Here is a 16,239-nt window from a genome sequence, read left to right as displayed (position 1 = left end):
CAGCAAAAGGAAAATAGATAGAAAATCAACTTCCACTTCCAGGCATGGCGAAAGAGGCCAACCATCAACTTCCAGCATGTGGGAAGCGGTCTTGTTATTGAATTGTTGAATTTCTCCTTCATGCATCACCGGTCTTGTTGTCGAATTGTCAAAGCTGGCAGCGCAAAAGCTGGCAGCTGTTGCACCACATGGCAAGTTCAATGCACAAGAGCAACTAGAACATGGGAACTTGGTTACCACTATAGCATTTAATATCTGTTAAACTATGAAACTAATGCTAGCATTAGTTTCCATTATATTTTCATCAGTTTCAAATTTCCAAAATAAGTACACATAACATATGGTTTTTGCCTCTCCGCCTCGGGAAGAGGCCAAATAAGATGGCAAAACTATATGCTTCTGGAAACTTTGGTTTATATAAAATAGTAAACCATATGCCTCTGAAAACTTTGGTTTATAAATAGCAACGAGTAATAACAAACAGATAAATTAATGTAATAACATCGCAAACTGGTTACTATAGTAACTAATAACATTAAAAAAACAAAATCCGGTTAATATATTATTAAGGGTTTACAAAATATTATAAAGAACAAAATAAGAATAAATGTATCACATCGTTTTCCAATAACATTTATCTTTTACTCAAATGATATGTTCTTAGTAAAATTGGGAAGTTTGAGTATAATAGGAAAATCTAATCGTCTAATCGTTAGGAGTAATTATTTTTATATGGCCTTATTAGTCCCTGCCATCTGGCATCCGGCAGGGACTATAGTAATCGCTATTTCCCGACTTAGCATTAGTTTGGTGTTTACCTAGTCTGTTATACGGCGGTTATTATAATGTCTGTGCGGTGTTTTCTCCGACTAACCTATGTCTGCTTACCCGCTCAAACTTTCCCATCTTATTTGGCCTCTTCCCGAGGCGGAAGAGGCCGGACCATAGCCTAAACTCGTATTTGCGCACAATCAACTGGCCCTGACCGTGAGCGGTTTCCTTTTAATGCTAACATTAATTCGTTAATGTTTAATGTTAAGTGCGAATAGGCATACAGCCGGGGTATGCCAAGCTTTCCTAAGGTATTATATCCTGTTGGCTGTTACAAGGTTGTGCTTTGGTGTTAAGCTGCAGGTGTCCGTGGCTGCCGGCAGGTGTCAGGAGGGCGGTCCCCAATATCAACACCTTGCATCTGCTTCCCATGTTTCTTGCATTTACTTCCCTTCTCCCACTTCCAAATTGTTTTCCCGGACTCTTCCGCTTCTCTTCTTAGACGCCTTCTGGTTTCATTGTTTATGCTTTGCAATAGCTTCTGCTAGCAATCATAGTTCAGCAGAGAGTAATTCATTCTTCTAGCAATCATAGTTCTGCGTTTGTTAAATTGAAGTCATTCTTTCGTAATGGGGAAAGGCGGTAATTTTCTCGAAAAGAAAAATCACGAAGACAGTGTATCCTCAAATGGCACCTCGAGTCCTCATCTCCTTTCGCCTTTTCAGATGGGTCCGCTATTCAATCTGTCTCACAGGTAATTTACTATGTCACAAATTTCTAGTCTAGTTTCAGAGCAAGTAATTTATATAATTTTTCTGCAAAGCTAGTGAGCTTCAGGTACTAACTCATGTTCACGTACCTGCAGGGTTGTGTTGGCTCCCATGACTCGATGTCGTGCGCTCGACAACATCCCGCAGCCCGAGTCCTCATCTCCTTTCGCCTTTTCAGATGGGTCCGCTATTCAATCTGTCTCACAGGTAATTTACTATGTCACAAATTTCTAGTCTAGTTTCAGAGCAAGTAATTTATATAATTTTATTGAAGCATGAAAGCTGAATTTTTTCGAGCCATATAAACTGGGAATTCTAAAACATAATGCGCTTTTATCAGATGTTGCTTATTTGAAGATAACATGATTAACAGAATGATTAAAAGCTTCATTATGTTACCTGTGAAAGTGATGGAACGCTTCACAATTGGAGGTGGAGAACAATCTTCCTTATAGAGCGATGGATCAAGAACGGACACTGGGCTTGGCTGCTCAGGAATCTCTGGAGGTACCAATGATTTTTCGCAGCGATCTAAATCTTTTCCTCTGAGATAATCACTTTCTGCGTCACAGTTATCATCTTGTCTGATTTTTGCAGAAGATAGTTTCTGCATGTGCATGTGTATACAAATCAAGGAAAAATTGTTAGAAAATTATTTCTGAATACTTAACAAGAATCTCTTTCTCGAAGGTTGAAAATGCCTAATTCATTGTATACTATAAGGGAAAAAAATTACCTCCAAATCTAAATTAGATATTATACTTCTGTTACTGTCTGAACGCTGGGAGGTCTCATCTACCAGCGGATTATCCAAGCTTGGATTCAGTTCACTTTCATCAGGTTCCAGTGCAGAAACTTCCTTCATCTTCGCTTTATTGCAAGGAGACCTGTGTTCTTTGTCCGATGCAATCTTTCTGCTAGCAACTTGTCTTGCAGGCTTTGGAGACTGTGTCCCTGGAGAACTTCTGCCATTATCCCTTTCCTTCATTGGGCTTCCTGAATTCCTAGCCTTCTTTTCCATTTCAGGTTTTGTAACTCTTTGTTTGCTTGGGCTTGAAGAACTTGGACTTTTTACAGTGCTCAATGGAGAAGAAGACTGTGTTGTTCTAGCAGCAGTTTGAGGAGACAATGAGGTCCGAGATCTCCTCAAGTTAGATTCCCTTTGTAAAGCCTCATTTGCCATGCGCTGTCGTCTTTGCCTTACAGTCGGAGCAATCTCATTGCCAAAATGATTTAAAGATTTGTTGTTACTAGGACTGGAAACTCTATTGCCGTTGCTTTTGTAGCCAATCTGCGATGAGCCATAGCGCACTTTCTCACGATTATTACCGAGAATCTCTGAAGTTCTTGTAGGCTTTAGATTGCTGAGAAGTTTTGCAGGCTTCATTACAACGATAGGAGCTTCAAAAGCTCTTGTAAGATTACGTTGCATTTCTCTTTGTCTGGACAACAATTTTGCTTCATTGAAGATCCTCATTCTCGATGCATCGTCAACATCATTCAGTCTATTGTGCTGAGGAAAGTTGGATTGTTGATCTTGATTCAAGTCCCTATCTTTTGCAGACTGTAGAAAGCTCTTAAGTTGCATAGCTTCGAGAATTTGCTTCAAAGTTTCAAGGTCCTTACCAGTTTCTTCAAGACCGGAAATTGTTGCCCCCGGTTCAGGTTCCTGTAATTGAGTGGTCTGGCTATTAACACGTATGTTGTACGCACGGAAACGTGGCATACCAAATGGTTCCTTCGAAGCGCCTGTCTCTTCCTCGTGAAATTGTTGCCCCCGGTCCCCCGAATCGATGTTGAACCTTTTAGTTTCTGGTAATAAATCGAATTAATTAAAAAATACTGCTTTGTTGCTTTGTTTCATTGCCGTATGAATGGCTTAGTGTGGTTTAAATGTAATATTTCAATTTTGCTTTATTTCAGTTGTAGTTTAGACGTTAGTTTATATTAATATTAAGTTTTAGTTAATTTTCCTAATTATTCACATAATTAGGCCACCTGCTATTAGCTCTCCGATTGTTGATCCCTCCACAAGTAGCTCTGGTTTCGTGAAGCCCTGGCGATGGTCAGATAATCTTCTTGGTCATTAGCTTGATGAAATAAAATTATACAGAGCTGCTTTCCATGTTGCTAGAATGATTTTCGGTATTTAACATAAGATATTCCATATAATGAAACCATCCAAATATATTTGTTAACGATATCGAAATCCATTACAAGTAATTATTACCTATGAAACGGGCGTTGGGTAGATATACTGTGTTTGGCATTATATTATGTATTACCTTTTGTGAGGCTTTTACTTGGAATCTATATTAATAGGCTCTTTAATTCTAAAACAAAATTTAGAGATATCAGTTGCTCAGATTTTAAAAAACCCCTTTCGGACGACACGTCATGACTTCTTATACTGATATTTTCTTCTTGGTTTTAAATAATTTTCTATGATATCTTTTTGCACACCATTAGGATTGTGAGATTTTCAACTATTCTAAATACTCCAGTTTTCCACTTTATATTATAGTTTCAACAATTATTTAAATTGTAACTATTATTGCTATTAGACTGTGTGGTCCATAATTCCATGCGGTTGTTTTGCATATTTCATATAAAGCTCTGTCTTCGTTTGCATAGCGAGGTGTCTCTATTACTCTGAATGCCACGTCAACAAAGAATAGCCTCAAGCTCGAAAACCTTTTGCCATGATTTTTCAACTTGATCTTCCACATTTTGCAAGGCCTTCTCTTTAACTGCTGCTGTCATCTCAGCAGCTTTCACATTACTTTTCTCTAAAGCCAGTGCTAGCATGAGTTCATCTCTTTCTTCCTTGAATTTCAGTATCCGCTGCTTCAGAGAATCAATCTGCAATCTGGAAACGGACCACTGCTCTTTTCTCTGCCTCTGCCTGAACCTCATTTATCTCTGTAAGCTTCTTCACCATAATGAATGCGGCAGCGGCACGTTTGTCTGCCACGTTTGTCCATAGATTACAGATATCTTTGTTTTTTTATCTGGTTCAGAACCTATATTGAAATATCATTCATGTAACTTTCATTTTGGCATTAGACCGAAAAGTGCATTGCTTCTAGTACAATGATTCTCATAAGAATGTCATTGCTTCTAAAGTTTGTATAAGATTGTCATACTTGTATATACTATGTTTATTTTCACGTTGAAAATTCAGGTATTTGCAGTGGAAAATCGGCATAATTTTGACTGTCGAAACTCCACAAAACAGTGAATGCCAGCGTCACTAGCTAATAACATGTCAAAATATCGTTGTTGTTTCCCTAAAATATGCTAAATTTTCCTGGGATTGTATCATATGACATTTCCAAAGGTAAGGTATTTATACATTCTTTGAATAATGTGAAACAGAATGTAAATTTTTAGCTTCCATGCAAACCTTTATTTCAACTATGACAAAGACTTCCTACCCAAGTTATCATAATACAGAAGCAAGAATAAGAAGTCCAGATGGCAATTTGTTTGGTAAGAAGTTACATGTTGAAAGCTGTTGCACTATGATAAAGACTAGGTTTCTGTAGGGTTAAGCTTCTGTGTCATGCTTATCTATCCGTATCAAGCTTACTGAATGCGAATAGAACTCATATCATGTATTTATTAGGAAGATACAGCTATAAACATAATTTGTGCTGTCCATATGAGAGTTCTAGTTTGGATTTTTTGTTCAACTTGCACTGTATGTATGATGCACATGTTGAAAGCTGTTGCACAAGCATTGTGTCTTTTCCAAAATTGATTTGTGTTACTTTTATTATCCCTTCATGTCAACAGGGGTTGCCTATTCAAAGCACATAGTGCATACTTACACCTATAATGGTGGTGGAGATGTACTCCACTAGATCTCCTGCATTTTTGTAAGCTATTACGATTAGCATGAACTAAGAGCTTGCCAAGATAGCTATGACACTGACACATCACGTATTATGCAGGCTGAACTTAGTGCAGGGACTCGCTGCTTCGCAGCCTCCCTTGTTTAGTTATTGCGTTGTCATGAAATGATTTTTCTAGTCTAGATCATAAACCATACTATAATACTTATTTATTGTGTTTCTATGATCATCTCATTATCAGCACAACATTTCTTACCACATCAGATAACAAAAATTTAAATTCAATTAAAATAAAAATAATTAAATATGAAAACCATGCCTTTTGAAACTTATAATTCTTTTAATTAATTTTTTGGGTTAAAGATAAATACAAGGATTCTAAGTTTTGTCACAGATAAGTGGATGGATATGATTTGAAAGGTATTAGAATGGTATTTAAATTGTTTTTAATAATTAAAATAAATGATTAAAATAAAAAATAAATATTATATTTTAGTAAAAAAAATTTATAAAGTGATAATTATTAAAATTATAATGTTAATTAGATTGATTTTTTTTTTATAATAGATATTTTTTTATGTTCATTAAGAATGATTAAAATTATAATGTCAATTGTTTATGGGGTTTTGGATAGACGTATTGGAAATTGTAATTCAGACTTGTTTCGGTTGTGATTGAGGGTCCGTAAAAGAGTGTTTTTATTAGTTATGATAGTTTTCTAGATTGATATGTGGTTGAGATATTATCTCAACCAAGCAATTATGTGTCCAAGATAGTCTTACTATCTTGAAACACTTCATATATTACTTTGTAACATTATTCAACTAAAAATAATATAGATTTCCTTATGAAAATTTAACATGATTTCCTAATGAAAATTTAACCTTGTATTGTAGCCAGTATGGGCCTAGGCTTGACCGCCCTGCAATAAAGAGTATATTTTGTCGTAAGTTTCAGTGTGTCCATCGAGTAGGGTTCTGAGAGTCGAGGGAGTGGTGTTGCACGCAAACGGGGTGTGCAAACGATTTCAAGTTCAACTTAAGATTAGAAGGAGACACAAACAGATCAATTCTGCAACTGTTTGTGGCAAGAACGGGGTGGGAGTCTTGCATTCGCCGAGCATGTCAAAGATCTGCAATAAGTTTTTCAAGAAATTTGATGCTAACAAAGATGGAAGATATCGTAGCCGGAGGTTAAGTCGATCTTGAGTTCCCTGGGTTGTAAGCATGCAAAGAAGAGGAGTTTTGGCTTGCGAAATGGAGAGTATTTGTGGAGTTGTGGCTGCGTGGGCCTGCTTCAATGAGGAATAAGTTCCCGACAATCTCCCACAGAGAAAATTATTTTATTTGACATCTCCACGACCTTCACACTGATTTGCAGTATGAAGCGTATTATGGGTTTTATGGAGAAGAGACGGATTGGTGCAAGTGACTGGTGTGGTAAGTCTCTCGAGGGACAGCCATTCATGAAAGTGATTGTCACCGATGCCAAGGGGACCATGTCGAATTGTGTTTTCTCTGTATCCAACTATAGGGTCGTTCAAATCCTGTGAGTTGTGTAGGAAAATTTGGTCGATTATTAGAGTCGATCTGGTGCTTAGGTGTAGAGCCGATCTGCCATAATGCCACAATCTGCTCTCTGAAGATCCCAATTTCCAACGATCATTGCAGAAAGCGACAAAAGGAGATTTGATATAACAAATGTAGATGTTTTTTCCTAGAACAATGACATCCCTCTGTCTCCACACTTGCCCTGCAAGAGAGCCAGGGACGAAGAAGAATCTAGCGATGTTATGGAGAGCAATATGGATTTGGGGTCGGGACAAACGGGGATGTTTTTTTTTCCTGCGAGGTAGAACCAAATCACTAACCTAGCTATAATTTTTTTTCGATGGACAGATAGCAATCCATGCGAAGAGTTAATACCAAGTGGATTCGTTGTTGTGTAGGCATTAAGGGTTTCCTTCTGCGTAGTAGTGTTGTAGAAGAGTAATGGAAACTGAACGTTTTTTGAGCTGCAAGATTCTCGGAATGTAATGTTGTATCATGAAAATTTTAATTGCTAAAGTGATTACGTGGATTGCAATTGGGTTCTAGTCTCTTCAGTAATCTCCTGCCATAGTAAAATGTGATATTTATAAATATCTTGGATTCAAGACAACAAGTAAACGAGAAAAGGAAACTAAATGAAGATGGACAATTGAGTTTGTGTGAGTTTGTAGAATAGACTCATGATGATGGTGTATTGTGTCACATACGTTTATTGGTAAGCAAGTCTAGGATGTTTTGCAATGGTCTCTTTAAAGTATGTACCTGGTAACACCAAGAGTTGGAGTGTGTAATGTAAGTATTACGAGGCATACTTACCCCCATAAAGTTCGTGGTAATGTTAAAACAATTTTGTAATTATAGAGTTCAGCCTTCTGTGATCCATATCACGTTTCGCCGAAAAATCTCTCACAAATTTTGTAATTGCAGATTTGTGGTCATCTGAATCCACTATGCATTGTTGGCTTGTGGTAAGTGAGCAACCACATGTGAGAATGAAGTGGACAAGGATTCTTACAGGCATGGTTTAGGGTTAGCCAACAAAACCCTTAGCATGGTTGAGGGTGAGCCGAGAAAACCCTCGGCCTCGTTAAGTTAGGTCTATGATGAGCCTTGGTGGCTTAATTAAGTGCGTTGGTGGGAGAGTTGAGCATTCGTGATTGTGTTGAGCCTTAGTGGTTGAATTGAGTGCCTTGGTGGTAGAGTTGAGCCTTCGTGGTTGTGTCGAGCCTTTGTGGTTGAATTGAGTGTCTTGGTGGCAGAGTCGAGCCTTGGTGGTTGTGTTGAGCCTTGATGGTTGAGTTGAGCCTTGGTGGCTAAAAGCCCTTGTTGGCATGGTTGAGTGTAATCCAATAAAACCCAGAGCATGGTTATGGGTAATCCGATAAAACCCATGATGATGATGTTGGAGGGGGATTTATAGGTACAGGTACATGTGTTCAGTTATAATGGCTGACATAACCTTTGAAGGACATCCTACTAAATAGGTGGTTGTAGCGATTAGGCACCCAAGCATTCTGGTGGATGGTTGTTCCTTTAGATGGAGGTCGACATATTCTCTTGTTATGTTTGACCACAACTAGACTTTGCACATTGATATTGAGACAAGTAGTCATTAAGGGGATGCGTTGGAAAATGTAATTCGTACTTGTCGCTATTGTGATTCTTGATATGTAAAGGATTATGTTTCTATTAGTTAGGAGTTGTTTTTTAAATTAATGTGTGGTTGAGATATTTTCTCAACCAAGTGATTGTGTGTCCAAGATAGTTTCCCTATCTTAACACAATATTTCATATATTTATTTGTAACATTATTTGACTAAAAATAATATAGAAATTTAACATGAGGAGTGGTTTGTTAAAATACTTTTTGATGTAAAGTGATATAATGGACATGATGAAGATGTAGCCCAACCAAGTTTAAAAAAAATTTACAATGTCAATTAAATTAATTCACTATATATATATATATATATATAGATATAGATATAGATATAGATATAGATATAGATATAGATATGGATATGCACCCAGAATAATAGGTAAAAATACAAGTTAATATTTGTTGATTTAAATTATATTATGTAAAAATACAAGTTAATGTTAATTTCAACCTTATTGTTAGTTCTAACTTTGAACTTATAATAAATTCATAGCTTTAGCATCATAACTATAAGATTTATCAGTTTTAACTTCGAAGTTACGACACTTTTAATAAAAATGTAAAACCAAATATGATAACAAATCCTTAAATTTCATCGACACTATTTGACAGGTTTTCATACCGCAACCCAACCCATAATGCAAGAGCATTACAACCCAAAGTATTTGACAACCCAAGCCAATTTTCTAGTTTTCGTTCCCTCTTCTCTAACACTTAAAACCAATTATTCGTTGTATGCACACCTCTAATAGTACGTATTAGTCCTTGCCTCTTGTATACGTTACTAGGTGAGTGTTTGAAGGTTGTAAACATCCGAATATTTGGAAAATCGAATTGCCATTACACTTAAAACCAATTATTCGTTGTATACACTCCTCTAGTAGTACTTATTAGTCCCTGTCTCTAGTACTTACTAGTTGAGTGTTTGAAGATTGTAAACTTCCAAATACTACGAAAATCAAATTCCTGTAAAACTGAAGTTTGTAAATTTAAGAATATTTAAAAATTTAAATAGACATGAAATGGCGAGCGAAAGAGGATTGTAGAATTTGAAAATATTTAGAAGGAAATATTTAGAAAATCAAATATCTATAAAATAGTTTATTTTAATGAATGTGAAAGTCATATATATATATATATATATATTTATATATTTATTGGTTCTATTTATTTATTAAAAATGAGGTAGATCAATTTCAAAATGCAAGTAGTCTTACTCTAATCAGGTTTGTTGACTAATATGATCAGCATATGAAAAAGAAGAAAAAGTACAACTAGAGACACAACCCACAAGTTAGGAGGTCAAACACACAAGAAAACATATAAAACAAACAAAAAACATGTAACCATTCTTAGTCATCTGAATTAACAGAAGTAGGATTGTTTAGAGTAGTCCCTGGAGGAGGAGGAGGGAAAAATGAGTATTGAACATACTCTTCAAAGTGTGCCATCCATGAATCCAGCTTCTCCACCTTCTCTCTTAGCAAATTATGACTATGCCATAGCACCACGACATTTACACGAACATGACACTTTAAGTAATGCATATTTCTTAACATAGCAATGAGTGCTACATGTTCTTCCTGCCGCACCCTCTCAGAGGTTTCTAGGTGGTCCATTTTGACTCGACCAAATCTTGACAATTTTCCAAACAACAATGAAGTTCCACATTTACTCCATGCCCGACTGTCTTTCTTTCCCCTCGCTGTTTTTGCCCCTTCATTGTGTTCCCCCCACCCCTCTTCGAAGTCCGTGGGGTGCTCTCCCCACGACTAGCCGATGAACCACCAAGAACACCAAGAGCCCTAAAAGCCACCCAACGCACTATGCCAACATTGTGACCACCCAGAACAGAGCTTGGAGACACCTCTACCACCATTGCCACTTGTAAGTGAGATCTCCAACCACCCGGATTGGCCACAATTCACTTAATCTATGGGAGGCAACATAAGCATTGCTCCAGACGCATCATAGGAAGGCCATCGATACCAGGAAAAGGTGCAATGAGCAAGCAATTACTAACCTACACCCGAATTATGACTATAGGGAAAATCACCAACCATGGCAGAAAAGTGTTAATTAGTCTAGCCCGAGAAGTTGCTAGACACCAAGAACCCAGTCCAACAGTGAAACAATTAACAACCAACTCGTAGACTCAAGCCCCTCGGAGACAAAACACCGACCAAAAGCCTTAAGAGAAGACACCCCACCACCATGGGAGACCTTTACAAATGCATAACTCTAGTGGAGAGTGGTTCAAAAGGGGAAACCTGCTACCCTACAGATACATAGGAGAGCCAAAGGCTTGAATACCCAATAACCCACAACAAAGCGCGTAGGTCGACCCAAGTACTATGTGTCGAACCCTTATCACTGTCAAGGTAGCAAGAGGCCACACACGAGAAAATAAAGCAGCCAATTCAGTTACCGTAATGATGGGCAGGGGGCACCAACGATGGAAGCACCTTGAGTCCTAGGTAATATTCCAAACACAAAGGTTCACATTGCTATCTGAGCTCAAGCAACATCCAAAAAACTGCCACAATAACCAAACTACATGTAATACAATAGGCGTGCCACCCTACATATACCCTTGGTGATCGCCCACTCCCTCTCCCAGTGAGGATGATGGGAAATTCACATCCCCAACATTAATGTTACCATACTAAGATCACCATGAGAGGATGGGGAGGCCAACCACTGCACTAACGACCAGGTGCCCGACATCATTGTCCACACATAAGAGTGATTGTTGTGTTTCTCACCCCCATTTGGGATGCCTATTTTGAGGCCACGATCTTGTTGAATTCCACGATGTGTGCATCTTGTGAGGTTGAGGGCTATATCTCTAGGAGTTGCTAACCTTGGTGCTCACTACCCCAATTAGCTAGCTTGTCAGCTACCTTTTTACCTTCATCATCTACATGTTCAGTGATTACATATTCAGAGGAGGGGAGACAGGAGTTGATATATTTTCCAATAAGCCCATGTAGCTAAATTTTGATTCCCTTGTCCATTGGGGACCCATTGATTAGCTTCTATAGAATGGAGATTGCAATTTGGGAATCTCCCGTGACCTGCATTTTTTCTAATCCCATTTCCGCTGCAACTTGCATTCCCTTCTATAATGCCAAAAATATATCCACATTATTGGTGGAGATACCACATGAGCCCGCAAAAAACTTCACCACTTTCACCTTCTCATTTCGAATCACACACCCTAGACCAACCGTTCTTTGGTTACCTTTTGAAGCGCCATAACAAATAGGTTTGAAAAACCTCATAGGGGGACAAAGGAAGTTGTCATGCAAGATGCCCTTCATGGAACGTGGCCTGGTGGGTCCTAGAGCCAAAGAATCGTGGGGATGATCTAATCACTTCAGAATGTCAAGTTACCTACCCTCAGGTTTCCAGTCATCCTCCTGCCATCTAGAGATAGAAATTGATTCTTTTATATTACTCTTTATTATCATCCACAACTGTTCAGTGTATATGGTTTCTAAGTAAAAGCCTGCCCTATTTATTTCTTTCCACATATTCCAAAGGATAAATCCCTATGATATACACCACGCTCTATTCATGACGGGGTTCTTGAAGAGTGTGCAATGCCAATGCTCCAATGACTCTCTTAGACTGTTTATCGACATATCAACAACCCCAAACAATGTGGCGCTTTGACACCAGATCTCCATTTGCTTTGAGAAAAATTTTAGTAAATGGGCTACAGATTCCTCCACTTTGCAACAAAGAGGACACTAGGAGGGACCACAAAAACGTTTTTTTCTTGATTTTGTCCCATGTAAGAAGCTTTCCGTAAACCTTTGGCCAAATCTTGAAATACCAAATTTTTTTTCCATAAAGGATCGGGATCTGGGTCTACAGAGGAACACAAAATGGAATAAGCTTCTTTAAGAGAGAACATATCTACCGAGAGATGGCCCCATCATATTTTGTTAGGTTCCCCATTGTTTAAAATAAGGTGTTGACAAAGGGTCAAGATTAGGGCTTCCCAATCTAAGCGTGGATCATGAGTTGGCCAGTGAGCGGGAGATTTCCAATCTCTCCACTTCGATGCCTTGTTAGTTAATTTCTAGAAATACTTCACCCTTTTAGCTCCCAAGTGAGTGGTAAATGTAGGGATATCCTTAAGGAACTCTCTTCACCGTTTTAGCTCCCAATTGAGTGGTAAATGCAAGGATATCCTTAAGGTGCTCTTCCACGTTATGTCTGGGGTGTTGTATCCTTTCCTCCATCCAAAATCTAGCTTTTCATCCATTCCAAACATCCCAAAGACCATGATCTTGTATTATGACCCGGCGTGCTTGCACGTGATTCCAAATAGATGAGGCATTTCACAATTTGCAATGATCCTTCAGGGGATCTTGGCGGTCCATTGAACCATATTTAAATGATCAAATAATATTCCAGATCGCTTTCCCACCCTACAACCAACACCACAATACTTTGGCACTGAGAGCATGCTGCCAGAGCTTAGGGTCTTTTAGCACAAGGCCCCCATGCATCTTAGGTTTACATAATTTGTTCAAGGCCACCAAAGCCCATTCCTACTAATCTAACTCCTTGAACACAAAAATATCTGAAATTTGGTTGTTAGATATTTGTGAATACTGTGAGGGGTCGGAATGGCCAAGAGTTGATCATTGAGAATGAACTGGAAGACTACTTTTAAGAAGACCAACTAGCATGCAAACTTAAAGACATTAAAAGTTATAGATAGAGAGTTTTTGGTCAATACAACTTAACATGTCTTTCCAATAGGTTGTTCTTAAGGAGTTATATACCGCTGGTACTCCCGGATAGGTTCCTGGTAATGATCCAATTCTGAAACCTAGGGTCCAAGGTAGATGAATTTGCACCCTTGGGTGGGTATTGAAAAAGAAGATATCATATGTGTCCTCATTGATAAGCGTACTTGAGGCCTCCTGAAATTCCTCAAGGATGGAATCAAATTGCTTGGCTTATTTTAAACTAATTTTTCCATATAACATATTATCATCCACAAATTGTTGGTGAGTGATAAGCGAGGTCTCCCAGGAGAGTTTAATTCCCTTAAGATAACTAGATTTTGATGCAGCTTTTATGAGACGACCAAGACCTTGTGCTGCAATAATAAAGAGAAAGGGGGATATAGGATCCCCTTGTCTCAGACCCTTATAACCCTAGAAGGTGCGTGAAGGAGCCCATTAAGCATGATTTCATAAAAAGGTGTTTCAATCATTGATTTGACCCATCTAATATAGGAAGTAGAAAAGCCAAAAGCATCAAGGATGGACATGAGATAATTCCAATTCAGGAAATCATAACCTTTGGAGAGATCGAGTTTGATGAGCATATGAGGAGATTGGATGAGGATATAGAGTGAACTACCTCATGAGGCACAAGGATTCCATCCATGATTTTACAACCCTCCACAAAGCCTGACTGTTACGAGCCGATGATTGATTTCAATAAGCATTTGAGCCTGCTGACTAAAACGCATGAAATAATTTTATAAATGAAATTGAACAAGGAAATTAGTTAGTAACTATTTGGATACCATGTCGTGTCTTTCTTCAGGGTAAGCATGAGAAATGTTGCATTAGGACCTGAGCATATTCACTGGGAGGAGCGGGAGTCATCTACTATTGCGTGGATTTCAGTCCTGAGAAAATTTCAACCCGCTTAAAAAAATTCAGCGGTGAATCCATCTGGGCCTGGGGATTTATTTGAGGGGAGCGCACAAATGACTTCTTCCACCTCTACGTAGGAGATCTCCCACATGAGGGCCTCATTCTGATCTTCTAAGATTAACTTGGGAATACATTTCCTTATTTTGGAGATGGACTCACTTTGATCCTCACCAGGATTTGTGAACAAGGTCTAAAAACGAGCGATCAGTTCCTTTAATATTTCCTTATGCTCACCAAGCATGCAACCATCCAATGCGTTGAGAGAAAAAACGATATTAAATTGCATGTGTTTCAACATAGTTTGGTGAAATAACTTTTTATTTCATTCACCTTATTTGATCCATTGAACTCTCAATTTTTGTCTCCATAGAGTTTCTTCCTATTTTCTCCATTGCTCTAGGTCATTGAGGACCTAAGCCTCCCATGCGGTTAGGGTTTCAGTCTGACCTTGTAAAATGGTATGTTGATGGATTGACTGCATTACTTCCTCCAACTTCCGCTTTTCATGATGAATGTTACAGAAATATGATTGATTCCATTATTTGATATTTCCTTTTAGCTCCTTCAGCTTCAATTGGAAACTCTCCATTTGACTGCGCCTAGTCACATGGGTGTCTCTCCACCATTCCTCTAACATGGAAATGAAATCCATATTTTCAATCCAAAATGATCAAAAATGAAAAGGATGGTTCCTCCGTGCCATCCTCAAGTCTATATCCAGGCAAATGGGCTAGTGATCCTAGACCATGTAGGGGAGGGTGAAAGCTTGAAGGAATAGGTCCTACTAAGGAATTTTGTCTAAAACAAGGAAAAAATCGAGAAGTGAGGTGATCTGGTGCTTCCCTCCCCATCGGTTATTCCATGTGGAAGATCCATTAACAAAATAAATGTTTTCTACTCCCAAATCTTGGATAATATCCTAAAAGGAAAGGCAGATCACATCCAACTTCCTGATGCCCAACTTCTTCTCATCCAAGTCCTTAACCAAGTTATAGACTCCTACCAGAATCTAATTGGTGTCTCCTAGAAGCTCATTCAGAGGTCATAATCTTCAAAGAAAGGCAGTGTGTGTCCTTGGCATAGTTAGTCCATAAACCACCATTAGCCAAACCTTTTATCGGGAGCATATACATTCAAATTGACCTAAAAGGGTATTTAGGTGGGTGATCCAATTCCCAAAGGAGATAGATCTAAAAACCAAAAGGATTCCCAAATATCTGACACTACCCCTTGCTTCGAGTGCCATATACTCTATCGTAGGCCAAATATTACATGCAATTTCACTAATTTTCTCCTGCATTACCATAGTTTCATATAGGATTTAAATGTTTGACTTTTCTTGTTGAATTCATTCCTTCAAGTACCTTAACTTACCATTGGAGTTGAGGCCTCTTATGTTCAATGAGACTACCTCCATTGAGGAGGGGTGGGGAGAGAGTCATAATGTACTCCGTAAGGACATTTTATTATCGTTAGTTAACTAGGAACACCTCTGCTTGTCCAATCACTTCATTGGTGGGTCTCCTGCACTTTTTCCTAGATCCTGAGCTAGACTCAACTCGCCTAGTGACTGTTTCCTCTTCCTGTATAGTGAGAGCCATCTTAGGAGGTGATTCCAAAGAAGATTGACATTGATCCCAGTTCTTGTAGATCCGGTGGAATTGATTGAGATGATCTTGGGGTATTTTTGTCGATCCTTATTTGGCCTAGTTTTGTAGGAAAGCTACCATAACCCTTTCATCATAATTAAGTTGATCTAGTTTGAATTAATGCTCAAGGGCTTGTCAGACTTGGGCTAGGGCTAGCTGGATTTCCTCTCCTATAGATTTCTCTTCTAGTAGTTTTCTTTTGTTTGATTGTTTGTTTTTAGGGTTTTCAAAGCCCGCCTCTACCTCCATCATGATTTGAACTAGGGATACAAATGGGGCTATAACTACAGGT

At 38.4% G+C, this 16,239-nt stretch overlaps 1 protein-coding gene across 1 annotated transcript; it reads right to left on the bottom strand.

Moving 5' to 3' along the window:
- Positions 1 to 1,123: 1,123 nt before the first annotated feature.
- Positions 1,124 to 3,811, bottom strand: LOC149213014 (uncharacterized). Its single transcript, XM_089388895.1, has 5 exons — positions 3,772 to 3,811; positions 2,278 to 3,353; positions 1,849 to 2,148; positions 1,631 to 1,711; positions 1,124 to 1,312 (listed from the first exon to the last, which is right to left on the bottom strand). Exons 1-5 carry the CDS (start codon positions 3,809 to 3,811, stop codon positions 1,124 to 1,126), a joined length of 1,686 nt encoding a protein of 561 aa, XP_089245021.1.
- Positions 3,812 to 16,239: the final 12,428 nt, after the last annotated feature.

The sequence above is a fragment of the Pinus tabuliformis genome, chromosome 1_1 (genome assembly GCF_031772625.1).
Source record: "Pinus tabuliformis cultivar Carrire ecotype Pingquan chromosome 1_1, CPIR1, whole genome shotgun sequence".
In the NCBI taxonomy this organism is placed as follows: domain Eukaryota; kingdom Viridiplantae; phylum Streptophyta; class Pinopsida; order Pinales; family Pinaceae; genus Pinus; species Pinus tabuliformis.
Note: the sequence above shows the minus strand (reverse complement) of the source record. Positions and strands in the feature narration are given on the sequence as shown.

Coding starts and splice junctions, on each gene's coding strand:
- LOC149213014 (XM_089388895.1), bottom strand. CDS start 3,811: ATGCCAAACACAGTATATCTACCCAACGCCCGTTTCATAG. Junction 2,149..2,277: donor TATCTAATTTAGATTTGGAG/GTAATTTTTTTC, acceptor ATGCACATGCAG/AAACTATCTTCTGCAAAAAT. Junction 1,712..1,848: donor ATTATGTTTTAGAATTCCCA/GTTTATATGGCT, acceptor CCATCTGAAAAG/GCGAAAGGAGATGAGGACTC.